A 27949-nucleotide genomic window follows, 5' to 3' on the forward strand; every position below is an offset into this window, starting at 1 on the left:
ATAAAATAATTAAATTAAAATCTTGCAAAAAAAACATAAAAAAAATTGGGGTTTAATTATTTTATTCACACTATTATCCATTTGCATGTGTACTTAAAACAAGAGACACTTCCTGCAAATACATTTGCATGCTCTTTGTAACTATTTTAGTAAGGAATACTTTAGACATTAAACATCAACTTATGGGAGCCCTTTGTTAGTGACAGTTGATATAAAGTATGATAATCTCACTTCACAAGTTAAAACTGTGTTTGGAGAAAAAAAACAATTAAGGAGAAGGATTTCAGAATAACTAGCAATGTAGCTAACTTTTCATTTTCTATTTCTTCATTATACATCCAAAGTCTACTAGCTGATCCTCCATGAGCTCCAAATCCATACAAACAGGGCGATGTATGTCAGTCTGGCACTCCTCTGGGGTCGGCCAGTACTCGACCCAAGTAGTCTCCCCAATGATGTACCGGAATCTGAACACAGAAAATCGAATGATGCGTTTAGTTTCCACAAAGCAGGATTTTGGACGGTTATGCTTTATTCACGGACCAAGTGGATCAGAGTATCAAAAATACATGTTACATGACTTCAAATTTTTATGAAATGTTTTAAACAAAACGTATCCCAAACTCTAAAAGTATTTTGGCTGTTTATTATCAAAGCAAGTTGAGTTCAATTAAAAATCATCTCACGATTCAAGGAGCTACACATTTCATTAAAATAACATTTTAAATCTTATCAACATGAAAACTGCTATGAGCCTCAATACAATTAATTAGTGAAAGTCTCCTGTCAATTTTCACCTAAAATATGACGACTTTTGGCTCTGCCATACACGACTTAGTCCTAATAGTGTCTAAACACTATTTATTTTGGGTAGTTGACAAGTAGTCTTTTAGAAAATTATGCATTTTCTAAAAATGTTTACTTGTAAAGTAACAAATTATACAGATTTAACAGAGAAACTAAATAATAAATATTGAAATGAAACCCATTTATCATTTAGTTAACTTGCTGAAAAATCTGAAATAATGTATAATCTTAGGTTCAGCAAGAAATCCTATTTCCCTAGAAGTCAAATAAGCCTCCTCCTCGCCAGTTCTGAATCTTGAACCCATATAAACAACACTTATGACATACAACACACTTACGAGGTGCCGACGATGTGAATATCAGCTGATGTACCCATGATCAGGTAGGTCTTGCCCGGTCTCAGATCTAGCGCCTCTCTGCAGTGCTGGTAAGTAAGGAACGTGCGGTATTGGTCCAGTGGACTCTCATCAGTAGTTCCTGGGCAAGAAAAGGTGTGTTGGAAAAGAGTAGAGTACAACATGCATTCGGGACTCGTTTATTGCCCTTAAAAGTTCAGAGTTACTAACAGTAAAGGCAGATTTTCTTTGAATTCAAGCACAATCTCTTATGAACCTGAAGTAGATTAAAGTAGTAGTCCAAGAAATTTGTTTCTTTACACAGTATAGATATACAAACCATCAAAATAAACAGATAGCACCCACCGTTCTTAAAGGTTTGCAAAATGCGCACATTGTAGGAGTCGGTTGTGTAATTGTCAAAAAAATCCACCACAACCACTTTGTAAACTGAAATAAAGAAAATGTATAAGCTGTGATTCTCTCTCACTCAATAAAGCCTTTAGCAAAAAAAAATTCCCTATAATTCCACAATATAATAATAAACACTCTTACCAAAATCTATTTTGCTTGATTCTGTGGATTCACAAGCTTTTTCCAGACGGTTATCATTGCTGATTTTCTCTTTTCTCTGTTTGCTGCAGTTTTCTAAAAGATAAACAGGAAAGTAAGATACGTCTGTGAGGAGAGTGAGAGAGCAAATGTGTAATATATATTTGTAAAAATGGCTATACGTCAATAACGTGTGCACATGCTGGATTTGAACATGTTTGAACAGGCCTCCAATACTGAGTGAAGAAAATTAACAACAATATCTTCAATACAAAACAATGAACTGAACTACAAAAAAAAAAAACTACAAGAAAAAATGTTACTACACTCCTTTAAACCCCATTTGTATCATTTTCAACAAAGTTTTAAAAAGGATAAGAAAGAAAAATGGTGAAAAGTGTGTTTCCAAATGTGTTTTAGCATTCCAGGTGAGTTGTGTTGTGTTTCATGGTTCATGATCAGCTCAGATAATTACGTTACCTTCAGCACATAGACATGCCTCGCTCTGGCAAAGCCTCAGTAACTCGCCACTTTTCCTCTGAGGACGGTAGAACTTCACACACCGTTTCTCTGAAGCAACTAACAGAGAAACGCATAATAATCCATGAAGGTATTAATGTTTTAAGCATTTATACATTTACAACACAGATCTTGAATGAACTGCATGCTCTCTGTGCTTTTAACGCGGACATAAATATCTTGTGACAGTAATTTGTTCAGCCTGAGCTGCATGTGTTGTTGTTGTTCAGAAACCCACTGTCATAGTACTCGTAGACTGACACAGCAGCTGGCTGCAAGAACTCCACTGCCATGCTCTGTTCTATCCTGAAGGAGATTTCTTCAGGCCGGGTGTGAGAAACCTGTGAGAAGAGGTGGTCATTAATATCATGACAAGGGTGTGTTGAACCACATTTCACTTTTTAATGCTTGTGTACTTCAAATGATAAAGCTACAAATGCTCCAGATAGGCTAACACAACCGCCAATGATGCGGTACGTTCAAAAGAATCACGTGGTTATTTTAGATATTGCTAGGTTTGACAAATCTTAAAAACTGGAATTCAAATGTAAAACATTTTGAATTCAAAACAGCCAGAGACACATTCTTACCTTATTCAGATAAATGATCAGGGATCCCTTTTCTGACAGCTCTTTGTTTACCTCATATTCATCAATGATGCGATCACGCCCTGTAGACAACTACACAACCAGCGGATTTAGAAAAGCTTATGGTTAGTATTAGATCTGATTCAGGACCATTTATTTTAGCTCCCATGTTTGTGAGCGACTCTTACTGCATCCAGGTCATTTTTGTTAAATTTATAGCCTGTTGGTAAACCAATATCCAAGATTGACATGGATGCATTGCGCTCCGTGTTTTTGTACCTGCAAACACACAGAAACAAATGCACAAAAACATTTAAGAGCGTCACAGAATCTCATGAATGTCAGCAATGCCTCAAACAGTAACACAAGCTTTTAAAAATATTTACATCATCCCAGCTGAAAATAGGAAAATGCTTAGTTTTATATTTCATCAATAGGCCACAATATGACTTAGCCTACTTACCACCTCAGTGATACATGAGTCTATAATAGTAAGTGGCTAATTCTTTATCCTGCAGTGTTGTATGTTGTAGCTACAAGACTATTTTTTGTACTCTTTCGGCTAATTGATGCAAGCAGTCATTTTTCTCTGAAGTCTAGCTTGTATTTAGTGCTTTGCTCGTGTATTTATTGCCTCATTTGTGTTCAAATTTGATGTAAATTTGAGAACCTTTGTCTGACTGCACAAATGCTGTGTGGGTGCATCTCAATACAGACCCAGGGTCTTTATGGTGCTTCTTAGGCTATTCAGTACAGCATGAGCTGCTAATATTACAATTGCAGTCTTGCTGCATTGTGTGAACTTTAATAGCCAGATTGGAAGTTAAGGTCAGGATCAGGATGTTTTCTTCTATTGCGCCTTAGACAGCTTCTTGTTGTTATATGTTGTGTGTTGCACAACATATAACAACAAGAAAGAAAGAAAGAAGAAAGAAATTGAGAAATAGATAATCTGGAAAATAAATAAATGAAAAAATGGGCTTAATGAAAAAGGGAAATTGAAAAGTGGTTAAATGAAAAATAGATTAATGAAAAATGGGTAAATGGATAAAGGGATAAATGACAAATAGATAAATGAAAAGAGAAATTGGGAAATTGATGATATGAAAAATAAATAACTAAAAAATTGGTTTAACGAAAAAGCTAAATTATTTATTTAACAATTTTTTTATTTATTTCACTCATTTTCTTCATTTTTTGATTTAGTTTACTCATTTTTTATTTATTTCACCCATTTATTTATTTATTCATTTTTTGATTTATTTTACTCATTTTTTATTTATTTCACCCATTTATTTATTTATGTAATTTTGGCTGAAATGGCTCTCCATAAGCTTGCCCCTCCTAGTGGAGTAAAGCTCCGAAGTCCCAATCAGTCAGTGTGGAGAAGTGGTTTGGTAACCTTTCACCAAGTCCTTGTTTCCCTTTTTTTCTGGACTTTTACATATTGTGAAATGGTTCTTGCTCACAATTCAAATTCATTTGAGTCAGATAAAGTCTCCATTATACATAAAGAGGTAGTTTTGACCAATGTCCTTTTCAACAGAGCATTTAAAGAAACTGGTAGATGTTAATGTGTTGTTTGCTCATCTTTGTGTTTGAACTTTGTCATTTGCTGTCATTTTACAGTAAATGATGCAAAAGAGAGCACACAGTCAACAAGTTCAAGGCCTGAACATGTTGGCACCTAGCAATGCATAACAACAAAGCAAACTTTCCAAGATGGCTTGTAGCCATCTGGTAGCATTTCTCAATACCTTGCTACTGTAGTGACAGATTTTATAGATTATTGAGTAACATCACTGTCAGTGCTTCCAGTCAAATAACACTGATTTTGAAAGGTTCCCAGCATTCACATTCTAGCCAAATAAAAGAAGTTACAAAGGTCAGTTTGTTTTGGCTAAACTGGAGACATACTACGCAATTTGGTAAATTTTACTCCTGGTTTTTTTCCTCTGGGAACGTCTGTATCAGTCTGAAGTGTTTGAGGTCAGTCAGAAGGGGAAACTGGGGCAAGAATCTTTTAGCGGGAGATCAACTAAACTCTGGGAGTGTGAGACCTTGCCTGATCACACAAAGTTTCCATTTCTTGAAGGGAATCTGGACGAAGCTGGATAGAATAAACCGACCCAACTGCAAACCCACATTGTCGACAGACAATGAAACGAGGCTTGGACACTGCAAAAGCTGGAATCTAAACTTAGTCATTTTTCTTGAGCTTTAGTTGACTTGATAAATCCTGTCGTCTGTAATCCATCACAAGGTGCGGCTATCAAGTGTGTGACCCGTGACACTGGAACGGATGCCATCTTGTTCCAAAAACCCAAACAAAGACAGACACACCCTTACAATAATCCACTCCTGTTGAAACTTTGCTATTACAAATGTTCATGTGAAAGTCATCATCACTTGCAGGTTCAGGCTGTGTTGGTCAGTCTTGGTTCCTGCTCCGCTCTCCTGTTTTCTGTCCTCCTTCCACTTCTCCCTCTCTCCTGTCCCTCCATGTCTTTCTCTTCCTCCTCCTGACTTCATCCTGTTCCTACATATAACTCCACAGCCGACACTGTCCTTCTCTGCTACTCAACAGCAACAATGCTAAACTTTGCAGCATTTTGCAAATTTATAGTATTAGAACACAAATTGAATACAAAAAAAAAATTACTTAGGAACATTGCTGAGCATGTAGGAAGTGGTTTATAGATTTTATTTGAGTTTTTCCAGCTGGTTAAAAATATGTTAAAAAAAAAGAGGAGGACCACTACATGCATCGTCTGTATATTCAAATATAATGTACTTCACTTTGAACATACTTTCTCCTAATATGCTTTCCTTTGCAACACAAAACTATATGCCGTTTTAGTTAATCAAGCAGATAATTTTACACACATATGGTGTAACATGGTTGATAGACTACCTTTAATGTTCAATGTGTCCAAAAACAAGTCTGAGATGGGATGGCAGAGCCGTGTTTAAACCACTAGAACTTAAATTTCAATCCAACACATTTCACACTTAATTTAGAAATTACATAACAAATAATGTTTTTTTTGGTTTGTTTTAACTAGGAAATTACTCTAGATAAAACACTAGGTTTAGCAAAGTAGCATTTAATTACATGTATTTACTGCATAAATTTGACCAAAACAACAGTATAGTATTGAAAAAGGATTTTAGTTAATTGTAGGACTGTAGGATGAAATCAGATTTTCACAAACAATTTAAAAGCCAGCGCTTTTTGGAGTCTTGGAATAAAACATCTGAATTACTAAGAGACACTTTAAAACCAAACTATTGAAAATCATGCTGTCTGAATCTTGCACCAGTATAATCTTAATTTTATTATGCATCAACTGAGAAGAAAAACTGCATAAAATAATTAAATTAAAATCTTGCAAAAAAAACATAAAAAAAATTGGGGTTTAATTATTTTATTCACACTATTATCCATTTGCATGTGTACTTAAAACAAGAGACACTTCCTGCAAATACATTTGCATGCTCTTTGTAACTATTTTAGTAAGGAATACTTTAGACATTAAACATCAACTTATGGGAGCCCTTTGTTAGTGACAGTTGATATAAAGTATGATAATCTCACTTCACAAGTTAAAACTGTGTTTGGAGAAAAAAAAACAATTAAGGAGAAGGATTTCAGAATAACTAGCAATGTAGCTAACTTTTCATTTTCTATTTCTTCATTATACATCCAAAGTCTACTAGCTGATCCTCCATGAGCTCCAAATCCATACAAACAGGGCGATGTATGTCAGTCTGGCACTCCTCTGGGGTCGGCCAGTACTCGACCCAAGTAGTCTCCCCAATGATGTACCGGAATCTGAACACAGAAAATCGAATGATGCGTTTAGTTTCCACAAAGCAGGATTTTGGACGGTTATGCTTTATTCACGGACCAAGTGGATCAGAGTATCAAAAATACATGTTACATGACTTCAAATTTTTATGAAATGTTTTAAACAAAACGTATCCCAAACTCTAAAAGTATTTTGGCTGTTTATTATCAAAGCAAGTTGCGTTCAATTAAAAATCATCTCACGATTCAAGGAGCTACACATTTCATTAAAATAACATTTTAAATCTTATCAACATGAAAACTGCTATGAGCCTCAATACAATTAATTAGTGAAAGTCTCCTGTCGATTTTCACCTAAAATATGACAGCTTTTGGCTCTGCCATACACGACTTAGTCCTAATAGTGTCTAAACACTATTTATTTTGGGTAGTTGACAAGTAGTCTTTTAGAAAATTATGCATTTTCTAAAAATGTTTACTTGTAAAGTAAAAAATTATACAGATTTAACAGAGAAACTAAATAATAAATATTGAAATGAAACCCATTTATCATTTAGTTAACTTGCTGAAAAATCTGAAATAATGTATAATCTTAGGTTCAGCAAGAAATCCTATTTCCCTAGAAGTCAAATAAGCCTCCTCCTCGCCAGTTCTGAATCTCGAACCCATATAAACAACACTTACGAGGTGCCGACGATGTGAATATCAGCTGATGTACCCATGATCAGGTAGGTTTTGCCCGGTCTCAGATCTAGCGCCTCTCTGCAGTGCTGGTAAGTAAGGAACGTGCGGTATTGGTCCAGTGGACTCTCATCAGTAGTTCCTGGGCAAGAAAAGGTGTGTTGGAAAAGAGTAGAGTACAACATGCATTCGGGACTCGTTTATTGCCCTTAAAAGTTCAGAGTTACTAACAGTAAAGGCAGATTTTCTTTGAATTCAAGCACAATCTCTTATGAACCTGAAGTAGATTAAAGTAGTAGTCCAAGAAATTTGTTTCTTTACACAGTATAGATATACAAACCATCAAAATAAACAGATAGCACCCACCGTTCTTAAAGGTTTGCAAAATGCGCACATTGTAGGAGTCGGTTGTGTAATTGTCAAAAAAATCCACCACAACCACTTTGTAAACTGAAATAAAGAAAATGTATAAGCTGTAATTCTCTCTCACTCAATAAAGCCTTTAGCAAAAAAAAAAAATTCCCTATAATTCCACACTATAATAATAAACACTCTTACCAAAATCTATTTTGCTTGATTCTGTGGATTCACAAGCTTTTTCCAGACGGTTATCATTGCTGATTTTCTCTTTTCTCTGTTTGCTGCAGTTTTCTAAAAGATAAACAGGAAAGTAAGATACGTCTGTGAGGAGAGTGAGAGAGCAAATGTGTAATATATATTTGTAAAAATGGCTATACGTCAATAACGTGTGCACATGCTGGATTTGAACATGTTTGAACAGGCCTCCAATACTGAGTGAAGAAAATTAACAACAATATCTTCAATACAAAACAATGAACTGAACTACAAAAAAAAAAAAACTACAAGAAAAAATGTTACTACACTCCTTTAAACCCCATTTGTATCATTTTCAACAAAGTTTTAAAAAGGATAAGAAAGAAAAATGGTGAAAAGTGTGTTTCCAAATGTGTTTTAGCATTCCAGGTGAGTTGTGTTGTGTTTCATGGTTCATGATCAGCTCAGATAATTACGTTACCTTCAGCACATAGACATGCCTCGCTCTGGCAAAGCCTCAGTAACTCGCCACTTTTCCTCTGAGGACGGTAGAACTTCACACACCGTTTCTCTGAAGCAACTAACAGAGAAACGCATAATAATCCATGAAGGTATTAATGTTTTAAGCATTTATACATTTACAACACAGATCTTGAATGAACTGCATGCTCTCTGTGCTTTTAACGCGGACATAAATATCTTGTGACGATAATTTGTTCAGCCTGAGTTGCAGGTATTGTTGTTCAGAAACCCACTGTCATAGTACTCGTAGACTGACACAGCAGCTGGCTGCAAGAACTCCACTGACATGCTCTGTTCTATCCTGAAGGAGATTTCTTCAGGCCGGGTGTGAGAAACCTGTGAGAAGAGGTGGTCATTAATATCATGACAAGGGTGTGTTGAACCACATTTCACTTTTTAATGCTTGTGTACTTCAAATGATAAAGCTACAAATGCTCCAGATAGGCTAACACAACCGCCAATGATGCGGTACGTTCAAAAGAATCACGTGGTTATTTTAGCGATTGCTAGGTTTGACAAATCTTAAAAACTGGAATTCAAATGTAAAACATTTTGAATTCAAAACAGCCAGAGACACATTCTTACCTTATTCAGATAAATGATCAGGGATCCCTTTTCTGACAGCTCTTTGTTTACCTCATATTCATCAATGATGCGATCACGCCCTGTAGACAACTACACAACCAGCGGATTTAGAAAAGCTTATGGTTAGTATTAGATCTGATTCAGGACCATTTATTTTAGCTCCCATGTTTGTGAGTGACTCTTACTGCATCCAGGTCATTTTTGTTAAATTTATAGCCTGTTGGTAAACCAATATCCAAGATTGACATGGATGCATTGCGCTCCGTGTTTTTGTACCTGCAAACACACAGAAACAAATGCACAAAAACATTTAAGAGCGTCACAGAATCTCATGAATGTCAGCAATGCCTCAAACAGTAACACAAGCTTTTAAAAATATTTACATCATCCCAGCTGAAAATAGGAAAATGCTTAGTTTTATATTTCATCAATAGGCCACAATATGACTTAGCCTACTTACCACCTCAGTGATACATGAGTCTATAATAGTAAGTGGCTAATTCTTTATCCTGCAGTGTTGTATGTTGTAGCTACAAGACTACTTTGCTTTTTTTGTACTCTTTCGGCTAATTGATGCAAGCAGTCATTTTTCTCTGAAGTCTAGCTTGTATTTAGTGCTTTGCTCGTGTATTTATTGCCTCATTTGTGTTCAAATTTGATGTAAATTTGAGAACCTTTGTCTGACTGCACAAATGCTGTGTGGGTGCATCTCAATACAGACCCAGGGTCTTTATGGTGCTTCTTAGGCTATTCAGTACAGCATGAGCTGCTAATATTACAATTGCAGTCTTGCTGCATTGTGTGAACTTTAATAGCCAGATTGGAAGTTAAGGTCAGGATCAGGATGTTTTCTTCTATTGCGCCTAGGTTCTTGTTGTTATATGTTGTGTGTTGCACAAAATGTTTCAGTTTAGTCATAAAAGTGCCAAGTGAACTGACATTTAAATATGTTCCTATATAAAATGTTTTTAATTAAAATTTTATAAGCACATTTAACTGAGCTTGCATAACAATAAAGCAATGGCGGTACTCACAAAACTTCTATCTTGAGCTTGTACACTCTTTTATTTTCTTCAGAGCTCACTGCAAAGAACCAAATTTGATTACAGTTACATTGACCAAAAAAAGGCAAGCAGGGCAGATACAACCAAACCCCAAATAATAAACCATTAAACACAGATAATAGAGGGAGGAATGACAGTACCTTCAATAAGCTCCACTGTCAGGTCAAACATCTCACAGTCACTCTCCCTTTTTGTTGGTATTGCATAATAAAGTGAAACCATCTGAAGCACAGAAAAAAAAGAACTGTTGCAGCCTCAGAAAGTTTTTGATTACACAGCACAATGAATTTCAACCTGGATTTCTCTGGAGTAAACCAGCTCAGCATCTAATACTGACACAGCATCTTCAAGAGAAAAGGAATAATAGCAATTGAGTAGGACTGGGTCACATCATATTATTCACGATAATACCGATTAAATAAAATAAAATAAAAAATAACTAATAAATAGTTGTTTTTTTTCCCGTGAATTTTATCGCGATGTGTTGATTTTACGCCGTAAATACATCATACTGTCACCCATGCAGCAACATTCAAGTTGTAAAGCTGAAGGCAAACATGGCCGAACTACAAAGGAGAAGCCGGTGAGCAGATTTTATAGTCTGGGCTGGACTGAATTTCACAAAAGTAGCTGCTATCTGCGATAAGATAAGGACATAGAGAAGCTTAAGAAGTGCTTTATCCTGCATTTACTTATTGTTAATCAGACGTATTAAAAGGAAGATTTAATTTTAATAAGCTGCAGTAAAATTGAGTATGACACATCTTAAAGCTTTTAAAATTACTACAAGTAATTACTGGATGTATATCTTATCTATTATATAGCTTATAATTCCCTGCATGCTCCAAAAAGGTCAAACTTTGTTAAAACTTTGCGAGGGAAAAGTTATGAAAATAAAAGCATTTACAGTCTCATTAGCATATAAATACAGAAAAAAAAATTCACAAACAATGAGTTATACTTACATTAAACATTGCTTCTCCTGTCCCTGTTGCAGTCACTGTGACATCCTTATTAATGCCTTCAAACTGTTGGGGAAAATGGGAAATTGCTTACAGAAGAAAAAAAATTATTTATATATATATATATATACAAAACATAAAGGTCTCATTTGAAGTAACACTGGTCTCATTGAGTGGTTGTCGGATCCATTGCCTTTCTACCAACTCAGTCTGCTCACTGTATATTCCTAAACCTCAGGGATTGTTCTGCACAGTTTAGACACTGTTGACAATGGCATGATTGTTGGTGCCAGACCATTTGAACCTGAAACAACAATGTGAGTCCTTGAATGGCTTTTCTTTTCTTCTGACGCAATGGTTTCAACTTCAACAGCTAATCAGGTCTAGATGTCAAAATCCACTGAGTTTCTTACATTTGTTTGAGCTTATGCATCCAATAAACAGGTCAACGAGTGAATTTTAAAGGTTCCTCAAAAGAATCGATACAAAAGCCTGCAAAGGTTATATTTCACTATGGTATGCTGGGTTTGTTTTTCAGTCTGATGTTATGTTTTTTAGGTTACATTATAGATTTTGTACTAAATAGACCTTAGTTTGTCACTTTTAATTGTAAATATTCCATGGAAAGCAGTAGTTTTCACTCTTGTTAGCAGTTCTGATCCATCTTCTCACCTTAGATGTTCTAGTGCTGTAGTGATTTTGATTGTTCAAGTTGATCTTGTTCATCAGTGACCTGCCTTTTACTGATACGTCCACATTGAGATCAAAAGGAGGCTCGTTCACATTGGAGGCATACTCTGCTACAGCCTGATACACCATTATAGTAGCCTGGAGAAAAATATAGAATTCAGCATCAAAATATCAGATTAAACAGAAGAGAAGTATGAAACAATTTATTTTTTCATTACAAACAAAGTGCTTGACCTATCGAGAGTTTTGAATTACCTGAGTTGCTCCGTAGTCTCCACTGTACCTCCGCTGTTGGCTGAGCCATCGTACAATAGGTTTAGCTTCTTCAAATGCCTTTAAGAAAAGGAGGCAAACCCCCCCCTGTGTTTTATTTTAATGTTTCACTGAATGTGTTACGTGATCTTAATGCCTTTTGGGATTATGGCAATTCATTTAATCTACTAATTACATAGAATAATCTCCAATTTTTAGGATTCTAAGCACAGCAATGAGAACATGGATGCAGAGAAGCCAAATACTCTGTATTCCAAGCGAGCAGAAAACCCTGTTTTTGCTTTTTCATCATTATTTCATCTGGCAAAATTTGTAGGACAGTAGAAAGTTTGAGAAAGGTATTTCACTGTAATAACACCTGTAGAAGTAGACATGACTTATGAATACAATTTAAATCTGATCTGAAAAGTTAGACATTCACATTTTTATTCCAAAGTCTATTAGTCTCCATGCAGGAGTAAAGTACCATAAACATCTACTTTTAAGTAAAATGTTTGAAAAGTGAGTGTACTTAAGCGTTTTTGGTATCTCAGATATATTGATTTTCTCATGGCAGCTGTCTTGTTATTACAGTTTTGTCAACTGTAACTGCATAACACATTGAAAACCAATTATTCTCCACTTTGTCAAGAAATGCCATCAATGCTATAGCAAAACTTTGTGCCATGAGATGTGTCTTTACCCCTTTGCTTAAAAGTCGACTTGAAATCATACTCCTACAGTGCTACTATTTTACCCAGGTCCGGATTGGCTAATCCTTTTGAAATAGTTCCAATTATGTGGCATAAAAGCACAAAACTTGTACATTTTAATAAAATGCTGTGTTCTTGCACTGCCCAGCTATATCGAAATGTCCAGAATCAAGTGTCATTATGTAGTGACATTGTAAAACAGAAATCCCGGTGCAATTTCATGATTAAAACTGACATAAGACCACAAAAATAAAATCTCATATATATATATAAATATTTAGTTTTTAGGATTTTTAGTCTGTCATTTGTCACAACACCCACCTGGTCCTTAACAAGTGCAAGAAGAGCATAAGCTGTGGCCTCCAGTGTAGCATCTTTCCCCTTTTGAACAGGCCAGTGGGTTCGATCTGTGGAAAACTTCCTGAGATTATTACTACAGTTTGTGTGTGATTAGCCTCTTAGTTATTTCTGTATTCTTATTGAAATGTTATGCTAGGAGACCTGGGGCAGCATGCCTGAAGAGAACGCCTCTGTCCAGTTTTTTAAAGTTCACCAGGGCGTATGATGTCAGCGCAACAGCGTAAGGGTTGGTGAGACTCTGCAGTCGTCGTTCCAAGTAGGCTTGTGCTTTTCTCATGCTGCTTGAAAGGCTCTTTTGTGCAAAAACATTACTCAAAATAAGTCATGACAAGGTCAGGAAAAATGCTGTATAATGAGTTCATTATTTAGCAAAAGAGGAGATAAACCATTTTAATTTATGGTGAAGTAAATGATGTCTGAACAAACCGTATGAAAGGTCTGGAAAAGCTGTGTGGAGGTTGCTACTCACAGGAACGTAATCAGAACACATTCTACTCGACTCCTTCATGGCAATCAGGCAGAAAGCAGTCATGGAGGCATCTGAATCTACACCGCCCACATCCCCCTTTTCAAGTACATTGGGTACAAAGTTGGTGGCATCTTTTCTGTTTTTACACCATATTTATAAGGCGGTGTTACCTGATGTATTGTACTCACAATTATGCTCTTATCTGAAACCTCTCCAACTTCCACAAACATGCCATCTGGTCTCTGAGTCTGAAGAATCAGAAACTTGATAGCACCACATACCACACTGGTATCAATGTGCACATAGGCTGTTGCCATGGCAAACACCTTGGCAACATATGCAGTCAACCTTTCCAAGAGAGAGGTGAGAAGAGGACAATAATAAAATATTTTCTTGTAGAAATTTCTATGAAATGTGGAATTTATAAATGAGTATCTTACCAGGTGGTGCTTGGTTTGAATGAATACATAGCAAAAGATCCATCATCTTTACGAAATTTGAACTGTGTTTCGTAACCTGCAAAAAGTCAACAAAAATTTTTGATTACCTTTTGAAGTATCAAAAAATATAGTTTTAGAAAATTTACTGTGTTAATGAAGGGTTTTTTTTACATTTAGTATGTTGCAGGTAACATTATATAAATGGTATTTGCACCTAAAAAGGGTCTATGAAGCTTACCTGTTTTAATGTGTTGTATAGCTTCATTGCGCTTTTCAAAGCCCACATGTTCCCATTGGTTGGTTTTGTCCAAATATAAAGCTGCAATTACAGGCAGGGTCACACCTTTCATGTTCTGCTCTCCACATCCTGAGGGCGCTCTAATTAGACTACCCATGGACTCCCCACTAATGACATTATCCAACAGTGTATTCATCTGCCCGATGCCTGTGTTTTCAAAAAAAAAAAAAAAAAGTTAGTGATCAGGATTGTCGTTGGAAAACAACATGGGAATCTCTAGAAAAAATATACCACCATTGCCTCTATTTTTCGTGACTGCCAACATTTGATTTGGACTGCAAAGTTAATTTGGCTACATCTAACAAAAAGTGATGAAGATGATGGAGCAGATTTAACAACGTCCTAAATAGCTAGCTCTAACAAGCTTTGTCATACTTACCAAATTGCTTTACACTGCAGACACATTCACCCAAACTCTTACAAATATTTAAACACTGAAACACAGATGAAGTTGAGTGCTGGAATCAAACCTGCAACCTCCCAATTGTAAGACAACTACTCTGCACTAGATGACAGTGAACCTAAGTCACCTACTTGTGGGATCAATGCCATTTTATGAAAACACATAAAATACATTGTCAATAACAATCCAGTAGGCATGCAAATACTAAAATAGTACAAGAACTTTAAACTCTTGTCCTGTTGATGGAAATAGCTTGACTTCTTTGCATTGAGTTCTCATTGTGTAACTTTTCCTGATGTGAATGTCAAAGTGGAAGGGGGTTTGTGCAGTTGTTTCATAAGAAGAAGGTCTTGGGTTCAAATCCTGCCCAATAAGGGTGTTTGCTGTGTGGGATTTGTCCATAGCACCAGAGGGAGGTGCTGAAACATTAACAACTTTAACTACTATAATTTTTTTCGGTGAAGCATATTTACTGCAGCAACATAATGTGGATGCAACGGGATCCAATGTCAGCAGCTTTGTGCACTACTTCCTCTCACCTGTCAGAGAGATCAGAGTGCTCTCCGGTGTATTTGGAACCAGATGGGCCATGGGAATGTCACTGTTAATAATTTCCTCTTGCCTTCCGCCTGTGATGGGAAACAGCAAGACATCAGGAACCATATGCACAAATATTCCTAAGACTAAAAATAGCTCCAATGACAGCATTTTAGAAAGGAGAGACTTTCTTCATGAAACGTATAGAGATATGCCAACAGCAGGCACTGCTCCTTTTTCCTGTTTGGTTTCTGTGCCCTTTACTTCACCAGCCGGTCAATGTGATAATGGCAGGGAAGCAATTTAGGGTATGAGCAGCGAATACCCGAGCATGACTGACAGTGCTAAGACCCTCACCCTGATTGGTTGTTTCTGATTGAGTGAGTATTTCTGCAGTAAGCACTGGGCACCAGTGACGGTTTTAACAAATATTTAATAGCCATATTTTTCTTAATAAATGTTACATGCTGAAGCTTTAATATGAAGTTTTTTGAACTGATTACGGTTCCAGTTATTTTGATTTGTGTTTCAACTAATCAGTCACTTGAAGTCAGCGTCACACCTAGCATCGGGTCACCCACACTTTTTTACTCTTAAGCTAAAACTCCCTTGCAGGATTTGTTTGTGCTAAAGTAGGAGTTCTGTGAGAGGACTCTGAGAATCTTTGTGCACAAGGGTCCACTTTCCCAAATCTAAAAATTAGACTGGTTCCCTAAACTTACCTTTTCTAGCAGGATCTAGAATTCGTTTTGTTTGCTCTTGCATCAGCACACCTTGAGGCTAGAAAAAGAAACAAATCACGAGTAAAAAATCCTGTGTTGACTGGATTCCATCTCCATATTTGGGTACTTGCATTACACATGACTAAAACAAAGTTTTCTGCTGCACCTAATGTTGCTTATCATAGAGCATCTCAAAATTTCAGTTTTTTGATTTGGCATGAATTTCCCCATTGTGTTATAAGATAAAAAAATCAAACAAAAAATAAAATATTTATACTCTTTGAGGGATAAAGCTGAGTTAGGTAAACTGGATAAGGGGGAGTGATCTTACTACATGTTTTGTTAAATGTTCTCCAGTATTTTCTTTCCCAATTCCTGGTTTAAACAGTGAAAACTGCCAAAAAACATATTCCCCTTAAAGTTTTAACGAAAGAAGGATACTGTACTTATCAAAGTACTGTTGCACTTATCAAATATGGAAATGCGGAGGTCTATCTGGAAGATGCTAACAATAGGATGCTAACATCCTATCTGGAAGATGTTTCAGCACAGTAAAAGTGTAGAGCAGGCATTCGTCTCTCTTACCACAACAAGCAACATCTTTCTGACTCCATCTGAGTGGAAAGAGCCTTTAACAGCTGCTTTGACCTCAATAGGAAAAGATCCATGCTTCATGGGAATAATGATAAATGGTACAGCTCTTGTAGTTTGGCGTCCGACCTGGACCTCACTTCGAAACCACTTTTTTTTGTAAGCTGCACTGCAGATGCTGGCCTCCTCTTTTAGCTCAATGCGTACCTGGAGAGCAGAATGAGGTTGGGAGTTTAACAAGGAAAAACTCAATCTCAGTCTGTCATTTTAAGAGCAAAGGGCAGACAAAGATAAAGACAAAAAGAGGAGTATGTATGATTCAATATTCAAAGTGTGTGACACATACAGTCTGGATTAGACTGTATTCCAGACACCTCAAACTCACAGTTATGGGATTGTCATCGTAGTTGTGGAGAATTGCCCTAATTTCCAGTTGCTCTCCTTGAACAGCTGAGTAGGGCAGTCTTAGGTCAATAAAGAACGGCTTCCAGGTAATGATCTTCAGTGGTTTGGCCACACAGAGACCTTTAATGAAGCAGAAAAAACCCCACAAAATGAGATAGAAATCAAAAGCCTTGAAGGATATAAAAAAGTGCTTTTCTACTGAAGTCTTTAAAGAGATTTACTTCTTGTAAACTGTGGTCTGGGCTTTTTATTCGTGTCAGACAAGCATAAACTACAGAACTATTTTGCATACGTGCAAGAGACATGACATTTTTATATTCTCATCAGCACAGACAAGTAGAAATGATCATTTCAGAAATCATAATGCTAAAGCTTAAAGAATATGTATTTTTAAGTAGTGCAATATGACTACAAACATTTAAATATTAGTGAGACGTCTGACACACTGAAGTCACTGTAAAGTGAAACAGCAGCAGATGAAACCCGACTACAGACCGCTGACGCTCACCATGAGTTTTTGACATGCTGACGGCAGTCAGCTGCCACGTTGTGATTGTGTCCGGCAAAGCTTCAGTCTTCTGAGCTGTCACGGTGTTACTGATGGAACAACCAGAGATCATGTTGGTGTGAAAACATTTAGCGTTTAGTAGCCACATATTTTCTTCTGCTGCTCTTATTACCAGTTGGGGTCGTTTGCAGGGCATCTTAGTGAAATATCCTTCCAAAACCAACTTTCTGGGAAATTGGAGCGCGACACGATTTCATCATTGGATACCTTGTAATCATCTGTCTCACCTCGGGAAAAGATTAGAAACGACCAATGTTTTCTTGTTTGTTTGTTTAAGAAAAGACTTTGAATAGAAATGAGAGCAAATCGTGTGCTCGTCTCTTACTGCGAGCTAGGTGTAGGATTTCCACCTTCCTCTCGTCTCTCTGTTTTTTCATCTCGTTGCAGCAATGCAGGAAGGCCTGCTTGCATTCTGGACCATCCACGATGTACTCGGTGCGCCTCTCACAGGTGTATGAGACGGGGATTTCCTTCATCCCATCCAAACAGCAGTCCTTTTGTAAATGGGTTCTGAAACCACTTACTGACAAAGACATGAAATGAGGACGCACATGTCAAAGCTTTTTATACATTACAGCTCTGTCTTTATCACAAAAATATATCAATAATCTGCTAAGTCTTCAGTTTTGCACAACTTCCGTCTGATTCAGTTCATCAATAATTGCCATTAAAATCTTTTTTGAAACTAACACATGTAACTCGATCTCAAGCTGAGGAAGGCTAATCACAGAGATGGACATGTCAAGAGAAACATGTGTGGGGGAAAGAAATGACATTACAGAGATTGCTTTATAAGTACTATAAAACACATGGCACAATTCAATTAACAGTAACATTATTGGCTTGTTATCCACAAATTAATACTAGTATTAGAAAAATACTGTGAAAAAATTAATTCTTACATAAGCTGGTTCTGACTTCCAAGATAGTGGTTTCTCTTTTCCTCCTGGTGGCAGTGGGGCATTTTAGATCTAGAAACAGGAATTTTCAGAAACACAATCTTAATATCAAATTCCACAATGTATAAATAACACATCCATGAAAGTTTCATGTAAAAATAAGAAGTAGATGATTCAAATTGCAGAAATGATTATTATTTTCTGAACCTAACATACTGAGTGTAGATCCAATCGTTTCATGTCTGATGATTAAATTCAGGTTAGACCAATCATAATCTAGCTTATGCCGTTTATCATCTTCCTTGAAAGAGGACACAGCAACAAGCACTGTGATCTTCTTACTGTCCATCACTTTACAATTTTCTGGCCTTTTACAAATCATTTTCTTTCTTTAACTAATTTCTTCTTTGTTCAACCCAATCGGTTTTGCTGTTGTTTCTTTTTATTTACTTTGATTGTCTTTTTGGTGTTTCACTGCTAATACAAAATCCATGCCCAAACATGATATGACAAAATATTAAGTATTTTTTAAGTTGGGTTAGATTAACGTTTGTTGGTGTTTTATTATCCTGCTACTCTGAGTAAATAAACGCTGCTTAGCTGCTGCTTGCATAATACAACCAGCAGAGGGCAGCAGCTGTGATCCTTTGGTGGTTAACACTAAAACAAATGTAGGGGAACGTGTGACCTGTTCTGGACGGTGATCCATCATGGCTGCTCTGAAACAGGAGTCCTGCATCGTAGAACACATTCCTGCCATCCTTCCCTCCACCTGCTGTGCAGCCTGTGTCATATTGCTCCACCACGTCCCATATCTAGTCAAAGGGGTGGATTGAAAATAAAATGTCACCTGACAAGGCAGAACATCAGAGCTTCACACTTGTGTTTGAAACATCATATTTATCTTACAGAGAGCTAGTTTGTCAATTTTTCTTTTCATATTGAATAGGCATCAGAATGTTTTGACTTTTGCTTTGGATTATTGTATTTTTTTTTTGTTCTGTCTCTGTTAAATTCTTATAAACACCATAAAAATTTGCCTTTTTCTGTGTGAGGCGGTTCTTGTTGTTCAGTATGTAGACGGCGTCGTCGACAGCCACCATGCCCACTGTGGCCCCTGGGTCTCCTGTTACTAAAACATTGATAGTCTTCCGAGGTTCATAGCTTGCAGCAGGCGTTTTCATTTCCAGTGTCAGCTAACGGGCAGGCAAACACAACATTTACATTTTCTTTATAGTTTCTCCAACATCATGCTTTCAGCGTCTCTCACCTTTCCCATGCAGGTGTCGGTCACGTCCACCCAAACAGAATCTGACACCAGTTCATTTGAACTTGTGTGGTAGAAGGCTACAATGCGGAACGATGGCAGCATTTCCTTTGTAATGTCAACTGTCACCGACATCTGGTTTAGATTAACGTTCTTTTCTCTGAAATGTTTCACCAGCTGACCTCTGCTTAATATCTAGGGAAACAAACTTGTTCATTAATCCCTCAGTGTTCAGACGAAACAACAAAGAATTGTGTGCAAACTGCAGACCGACTCTCACCAGGTAGGTGATGTGTTTTTCCTGACTTTCTGGTTTGGTGAAGTAGAGGTCGAGTTTCATCGAATCCCCTAGCTCCACTTCTGCTGTGTGAACACCTGAAATGTTGTTTCTCACATTAACGCACATATTTAATATGCTACATTTTCCATGGCTGGTATTACTTAAATTGTTCTTTTTGAGGACAACGCTTACTTAGGTGAAGTAAGCTGTTGCTTGGGGATTTATAGGGAAGAGCAACCATTGTGGCCGTTGCTTGTCTATTTGGTGCATTTGGGGGATAATTAGTCCTTGCCTGTGGAAAATCAATTGAATTAAGGTAAAGAGCACACAGATTAGCTGAGGTAGGTACAGACTCGTTAAAAGTTTCACAAATCCTATAAATAAGATTAATATTTTGGAAAAGTTTATTTCAGCAACTCGGATAACTTATCAAAATGCACGATGTGGATACAGACAGACAGACAGATGAGTTCCCTTCTGCTCATTATAGTGAGTTTTGCTTATTTAAAGAAATCAATACAGAAATGTAAGCTGAAGGAAAATTATGGTTACCTGCCTATTTTCAAACCATGCCATTAATCAGAATCATGGCTCTACAACTATTTTTTCCCCTTTAAATAGGACTTTTTAAAAATCTTAAAGACTGAATATTTTCAAGACGTCTAAAGTAATGTAGTTCCAATTTTTCACCTTTACCAGAACAAACATGTTAATATGCAAATGTTACAGTTGAAGAAGTGGTAAGTTGTAATGTAGCAAAAACAACAACAACAACAATAATAATAATAATAATAATAATAATAATAATAATAATAATAATAATAATAATCAAGATTCCACACATGAAAAGATTCAAACAAACAAGGTTGATAGAAAGCATTACATGAGACATTTCTGGACACATACTGTGATTCGCAGGCTCTGTATCTCTCCCCCGGGGTTAATAGGAATTCTTGCCAACCCATTGCTTTTAGTGGTGGCCAAAACTCCACCGGGATTGACGGAGACAGGGATGCCCTCTGCTGGAGAACCGTCTGGATTCAAAACTTCTACCTGCCATTGGCAACAGGAGAACTTTAACTTTATGTAATTAATATAATATATGTCTAATAACTCTCACTTCTATTAACAATAGTACAACAATGACATAACTTAATAATTACAATGTTTTCTTATTTTTACATATAGTACATGGATAGTTGTACGTTACCGTTACATCAAATGACAACCCTGGTTTGAAATGTTTGGGTGTTCTTTTGAAGTGGATCCTGTAAGGGGATTGGACAATCTTGATCCCTTTTAATTCTGCCTCCACCATTTCGCTACCTGTCAGGAATGCATAAGCAAGGTTTACTTAGGCAGGTCTAGCACCTTTTTACACTTCAGCTGCACTAAATGCTATTTTCGGGAGATTTCTCTATATTTAAAATTTTACAAATAAAGCCCAATTCATCTACCTACCCAGTCCATTCAGTTATTAAGAAAGTTGTATTTTTGAGAAGCACATTTAGTTTTGAAGAATTAATTAATTTAAGCAATGTTGTCAATCTCACACCTGAATATCTGAGGAAGACAAAGAGACGTTTTGTCGTAAATTAATGGGCATTTGTTAGTTCCCAGAATCAATATGTCACTTAATGACAAACAAAATGGATTTAGCACTGTCCTGAACAAAAATCCCACAGGCGCAGAGTTTTTCCTCTACAACTATTTCAAGCAAATGTCATTTGAGAATTGATTTTGGATGGACATTCAACCTGAAAACATTACAATTACCTTATTTTCCACACTATAAGGCGCACATAAAAACCTTCAATTTCCTCAAAAGCCGACAGTGCGCCTTATAATTCGGTGTGCCTTATATATGGACCAATATTGAGCCACAACAGGTCTAGCAAGTACGGTAAGCAGCCGCCGACTTCATTTTCACCCGTAGAAGAAGAAGCGTGCGGTGCATGCTGGGATAGTTGTCAGAACGCTGGTTTGTTAATAAAGTTTGACCTATCTACCTACCCACCGTCTAGAATCAGGTCGTCTGCAGGTCATTTAGCACCACGTTCTCCACAAACATGCTGTGCGCGAACGGAGAAGGGTGACCATTGTCTGGCCACGTCCTGGCCCAGTTCCGGAAGGCTCTCCTTGCCGACCGAAGTCGGACTGTTTTGTTGATATTCTGTTTACTGCAGCTCCATCTAGTGGATGCATAACGTAATTCCAGCCTCTACTGTAGCGACTATTCTATGCGCCTTATAATCCAGTGCGGCTTACAGTGCGGAAAATACGGTACATTTTCTTCCATGACCACCTCTGATAGTACTCCTTCTACTTCCATGCCTAAAACCTGAAAACACGTTTTAATTTTTATTTCTGCTTTCCAACACTATTTTTTTTTTTTTTATCTTTAGATGAAATTAGAAACATCTGGGCTGTTGTCTCTGTGATGTTTCAACACATGAGACTATTTTGCTCTATTTTGTAGAATGTGCACAAAAACATCAATAGAATAATGCTGCACAAAAACGCTTACAGCTGCTTAAAAATGTCTTATATTAGAGTAGTACATCAGAGCAATGAAAACAATTTTAATTCAACCTGACAGAAATGTGGGTTTAATGAAAAGCATGTTTAATACCTTCTTTAACGTTATCTTAATCACTAATCCTCTCTGCCTCTTTATTCATGTGCAATGGCAGCCTGAGAACTGAAACCTTTATTTTTTTTTTTTGTCTCTTGCACCAATTTAACATTACGTGAATAAAGCGCACAAGGACATTTTGGATGTTTTCCTTCAGGTCAGTGTTGTGTCTACATCTAGCTCATGGTCTCAAAGTTAAATGCAGTGTCTCTTACCGCTCTCAGTCAGCACACTGACAGACACGTATATGGACTTTCCGACCAGATCCAGGATGTTTTTGTAGATTTCTGTGATGTGTTTCTTCAGTAGAGTTACCATTCCATTCCCATTTTGGATCTGTAAAAATATCATGCAAGGATTAGGTTAAAAACCGAAACACTTGAATTTGCATGAAACCAGCAATGTGACCTGGATTGAAAGCCCTATTACACAGACACATTTATATAATTTGTGGTTGGGTTTAAAACATATGTTTCTGTCACTACAGTAGTCCCGGATTGTTGGTCAAAGTTAATTTTGAAAGATGATTCAATCTTAATAATTTTTTTTATGTGGCATTGGAGGGTTTTACCTCTCTTGGACAAAGAAGCTCCACACAAAAGCTGATAGCATCATTCACGTTTTCTTTTCTACTGTTAATTTCCTGATACTCCAAACAAACTAATGGGAAGTTAATTAGACACTACATCTTTATTTGTCTTGTTTGACACAAGCCCAGCATCCAAAGTTTCCACACTGATCTTCCTGCAGAACCAGTGGCAGCCACCCACTGCCACTTTGCAACAAATCCTGCACTGGTGCCCACCGAATCCACCGAACCACCACCTAACCAAACCGTCTTTGGGAGTCCGTCATGCTGGACTCTTTGAGTAGTGTCCTTGCTTGCGCACCCCATTTGAAGTAAAGCAACGATATCAGACACGTTTCCTTGAAGGTAAAGATGGTGGACAAAAAAAAAAAACATAACTTTAAGCTCTGCTCCCTTTTAAAGTCACCATTCAGCTTTCCCAATTCAAACAGAATGACAGAGTAATTTCAGCTGCACCCTTCATGAAAACGTTTCAACGAGCCAATCACAGGAGCATTGCAATAGAAGCTTATGATAAAAATATTTATTCATTAACTTTACGATGGCCTCCATTTTATTTTCATATTCTTTACAACTTATTTAAAGTCTTTTAAATAAGGCTAAAAATGATTTTAGCCTTTGTGCGGCCAATGGCTGCCATTGGCCACAAACGGATGTTAATGTTGATCACAATCTTCATTAAAGTGGGGAGAAAAATGGACGAACCAGCTTAACTTTTAAACGATTTTGGCTAAACATAAATACACCTTTGAATGGGGTAAGTCTTTGAGGGGACTGGGGAAAAAATGTAATGAAAAAAAAAAAATAGAGCTCAAACTTTCAGACGAGAAATGCAGATCAGCTGCATGAAGGTACTTACCGGGACCCTTTGAAGGGAACTTGGAAAGCTCTTTTTTTCATCGCCGTTTATGAACCCAAACACCACATAAGCGGTTCCATCCACCTCTCTACCAAACGTATACCTAAAACCAGACAAGAACAGTGAACATGTCTCTAAGAAAAACAGGACAATCAAAGGTCTGCATCAACCTACGTAGCTTTGATGGTGATATCGAGGGCATTGCTCTCAACATAGAAGAAGGGAGTCGTGGGCGGAAGCAACAACTTAACTTCAAAGCTGGGAAGCACTGCGAAACAGGACAGCATTTTTGGTGTATTAAAGCACTTAAAATAGACGGTCTTTATTAATATGAAGAACTTAAAAGGGATTTACCATATTCTTTAACTTCAAACTCTGTAGTGAAACTCTCTGCTGCATTGCTGTGAAAGTTGGCCACCATCTTCCAATTTCCAAAGCTGCACACAAGTACAACAAAAAGTAGGAGGTAGCTCTCCGACGGGGATAAACAATACAAACGTTTCAAAGATCTAACGATGTTGAAAGATCCTTCACCTGACAATATTACCCAGACGGTACTCATCCGTGTAGATTCCTGATGCCAGATTCCTGAGTGAGATTATTTTAGACTCTATAACAATTCCAGCCGGGGTCTAAAAATAAACACAAAAAGCAAATTTCTTCAAGAAAAAAAAAGTAATTTATTTTATTTTATGGTCTGAAGGTCTGGTCTATGTCTGCAGGGCTGACTCTCACTGGTTTAGATTTAATTTCTCCATAGTTCGGCTGGCCGGCTGACTGACTGGCGCTTCTAGGCATTTTACAGTAGGAGCAGCAAGTTAACGATGAGAAGCCCAGTGTGTTGTCTTGAACGGCAGCTCATCTACAGTGCTGCTTTGAGTTGGTGACAAAAACAGACACTTACGGCACTGCAGTTAATGCCAGATGCAACTGAAATGTAATTGGAATATTTTCACAACTATGTGAAAACCACAAAGGAACATTTATCCAGCAATTCATGAAACTTTTTGTTCATGTTGTTCACTTTCTAGACCAAAGAAAAGTGGCTGTTGAAAATGAATCCACGTTAGAAAGCTTGACATTATGAACTCTTTACAGATTTTGTTTAAAATTCGGTGGCTTATGAAGCTGGACGCAGGTACTCAGGCCTACGGACCGGGGGGCTGAGTTTCCCCTTCTGCTGCATCTCAACAATTGAAATGCAAAACTAATCAGAGAAAACCCACCCACATTTTATGCATTATTTTCTGACGCGGTTGCCTTTCCTAATGCCACCATGAGCAACTGCAGCAATGTGGGTCGTAACCTCTTGTTGACTGATATGCAAACTAGAACAAATTGGTGGAAAAAAAATTCACCAGCTTTGGAAAATGTTACGAGACACTTGGCTAAATGAGCTGATGTAAAAATATTAACACAAAATAAACATACCCAAATTAAAGGGTGGATATACACATAAATACAATAAAAATCGGAATAATAGAAATAATATATTTTATCTATAAAGCATTTTTCAAGATGCTGTCCAGTAATAGAGTTTTCAAAAAGACAGCAACAACAATCGATCAGGGAAGCATTAGACATTAAAAGCAATTCAGGTGAAATATCTTGCACCATACCACAATTTCAAAATTGATTGAAGTATCCGATTGGGACTGCATGTCGGGCCACATTGCAAAAATCCTGTAGCGAACTGTCACAGGCACAGAAACAGACAGATTATGCACTTTGCATTGCTTTCCAAGTAGCATGCTGCACGTGAAAACCTCAGAAACAAATAGTTCTTTTTACATTATTTCTTCTCATATTTTCTTTACTTATATGATGCTTCATTTATGTTTGATGTGTGTTTTTTTTAATTATCTCCATTTGTTTGACCACTCTTGTGTATGAACGTTGCCTGTAGATTCAATGGTCTTGGACGTCAAGATTAAAATTCTTCAAACAACATTTGTGACGGCAGATTGTTCTGGCTTTGGACTCACCTGAGCTGCTGGGTGTGTAGATGGGTTTGTCAGTCTGAATGAAAATGAAGCCAGATTGGAAGGAAACTAATGCAACCTTCTCGAGCAATTGATCAGGGAATTGTGCTTGAAGAGTAACATAGTGCTTTCCATTACGGTCGTTGGCAAATGTTTCAGGAGGAATCTGCGAGAAACAAGCAGTTGATTAAAATATGTGGCTAATGAGCTAATATTAGAGCCAGGTGAAGCAGAGAGACATCGAAGAGCTGCAGCAGACGAGTCTTTGAGCGCGACTTCTTTAGATTTTAACGACAATTTGCATCCATTGGCGTTGCATTACTGCTGTCCTTGAGGACTGGAGCTCGAGACCACAGATGTAGACAAAACCGTAAACAGAGGATGCATTTCTGAGCTGCTGGATTTGAATTACCGGTAATAATAATAATAATTAAAAAAAAGTCCAATATTTTACCTGTAAGTAAATAAATTCAAACACAGAAACATCCATCACCATGTGAACATATACATGGCCTCCATTTTTATACATTACGACCACAAACATCAAGTATTTTATTTAGATTTTCACGTTGCCGTCAACAGAAAGTTGACCAACTAACTTCAGTTTCTTCATTTAGAAAGGAAAACATTCAGAGGCAGTTGATAAGTGCTGCCTCCATCATCATAAAAGGTTTGGGTAATTCCAGGAAACATGCATTTTACCACAATTTTTGCAAAGGCCTGGAAGTTTGCTTGATCCGTTAGAGTCACAGATGTGGATGTGAATGTTGTGGCTTTGGTCGGATGGTTCATCACACGTATTTGAACGTTCACATTTTGGTTCCGATTCACATTGTCCTGAATCTCAATGAAAATTCGTTCTTCTGTTCCGATTCTCAGCAGGTTGGGGGCAGACATCACATATCTGAAAGAAGCAAACGTAGTTTAGACGTCCATCACAGCAGTGTGAAAAGATGCTCCTTATCATCTGTGACTTGGGTTTTTACAATCCTGTGAGAATTGTGCTTAAGACTAAACAGACATGTATAAGTAATGTACTTAGTATTAAAGAAATTTCTTTGGAAAACACTATTTTGAAAACATTCTTTACAACCTTAACAGTGCAGCAATCTAACAGCTACGTGCACTGATAGCGTAGGGGGAACTTAACCATCAAAAAAAAAAAAAAAAAAAAATCTCCCCATGTTGTTGTGTAGTCGGCATTTCTGATCGTGACCTTGATCCAGTATTGATTAGAGCAACAAAATGTTTCATCACTAGTCTGTATTCTCTATGTTAAGTCTGTTGAAATGCATCTCTAAGTAATTCATAGATTATTAACCAAAGTGCTGTGGATTTCTGTCAGAAGATACAACTCAAACAAACCTTCTGACCCAATTTGACATCCTGTTACAGGGAGAAAATCAGGGACTAAAACATGTTAAGAGTGTAAATTGATGTTATATGGTCTGTGTGAGGCAACGGCTAAAACTTAAAAAAATAATGTCTACAAAATTAAAACAACAGCAAATGTTATCCATTCTGCGCAACATAAAAACACCTTCAGTCTTTACCGTTTAAGAAAGTGTTCAATAAATGCAAAACAGTTTCAGAACCAACTGAGACATTCACATACTGAAATAAATTTTTATAATAAAAGTACCAACACAAGCAACTGGCAGAAACGCCACTATTAAAAAATGAGTTAAAGTAGCTTATATCCTATTTATTAAACTCTAAATATGCTTTGAATGCGACAACAAACGTTAGCCTGATCTGTTGAAGCAGCAGACGATTTACCACGATTAAAAACGAGACATAAGCGTCATCTAAATTCACTGTTGAAAAGTGGTTAAATATCAATATGTGAATATGAATGGATGGCCTGCTTACGTCGGAGATCCAGCAGCTGGAGAGAAAAGAGAGAAAAATGCAAGGCAGGCGATCAGCCAGAGCTGGAGCCAACGCATCCTCCTGCCTGATCCCATCCTGCTCTGAGTGGCTTCACTCGCTCTGTGGCTCCGTTAAAAA

General features: G+C 37.1%; 1 protein-coding gene across 1 annotated transcript; it reads right to left on the bottom strand.

Annotated features, from left to right (window-relative positions):
• Window positions 1-45: 45 nt before the first annotated feature.
• LOC148160378 (complement C3-like) lies at window positions 46-27945 on the bottom strand. Its single transcript, XM_088003849.1, has 51 exons — window positions 27812-27945; window positions 26642-26843; window positions 25943-26105; window positions 25577-25650; window positions 24492-24589; window positions 24312-24394; window positions 24132-24225; window positions 23958-24060; window positions 22725-22845; window positions 21085-21200; window positions 20781-20927; window positions 20067-20166; window positions 19875-19969; window positions 19598-19789; window positions 19368-19523; window positions 19016-19142; window positions 18331-18399; window positions 17754-17951; window positions 17541-17655; window positions 17369-17457; window positions 16841-16980; window positions 16450-16662; window positions 15865-15922; window positions 15145-15234; window positions 14143-14349; window positions 13905-13980; window positions 13653-13812; window positions 13465-13560; window positions 13137-13287; window positions 12957-13042; window positions 11926-12003; window positions 11653-11808; window positions 10984-11046; window positions 10159-10240; window positions 9989-10037; window positions 9140-9230; window positions 8955-9044; window positions 8603-8705; window positions 8329-8427; window positions 7851-7943; window positions 7659-7742; window positions 7296-7434; window positions 6490-6635; window positions 2989-3131; window positions 2804-2893; window positions 2452-2554; window positions 2175-2273; window positions 1698-1790; window positions 1509-1592; window positions 1146-1284; window positions 46-467 (listed from the first exon to the last, which is right to left on the bottom strand). Exons 1-51 carry the CDS (start codon window positions 27904-27906, stop codon window positions 320-322), a joined length of 5886 nt encoding a protein of 1961 aa, XP_087859975.1. The 5' UTR covers window positions 27907-27945; the 3' UTR covers window positions 46-319.
• Window positions 27946-27949: the final 4 nt, after the last annotated feature.

Source organism: Poecilia mexicana, unplaced genomic scaffold, assembly GCF_051168715.1.
Source record: "Poecilia mexicana isolate PSO_F unplaced genomic scaffold, ASM5116871v1 scaffold_2, whole genome shotgun sequence".
NCBI lineage: Eukaryota > Metazoa > Chordata > Actinopteri > Cyprinodontiformes > Poeciliidae > Poecilia > Poecilia mexicana.

Excerpts from the sequence above, each read along its gene's own strand:
- LOC148160378 (XM_088003849.1), bottom strand. The coding sequence starts at position 27,906 with ATGGGATCAGGCAGGAGGATGCGTTGGCTCCAGCTCTGGCTGATCGCC. Across the intron at positions 26,106-26,641 it reads AGGCCTTTGCAAAAATTGTG|ATTCCTCCTGAAACATTTGC; the intron begins GTAAAATGCATG and ends TGTTTCTCGCAG. Across the intron at positions 19,524-19,597 it reads CCGACACCTGCATGGGAAAG|CTGACACTGGAAATGAAAAC; the intron begins GTGAGAGACGCT and ends CCTGCCCGTTAG.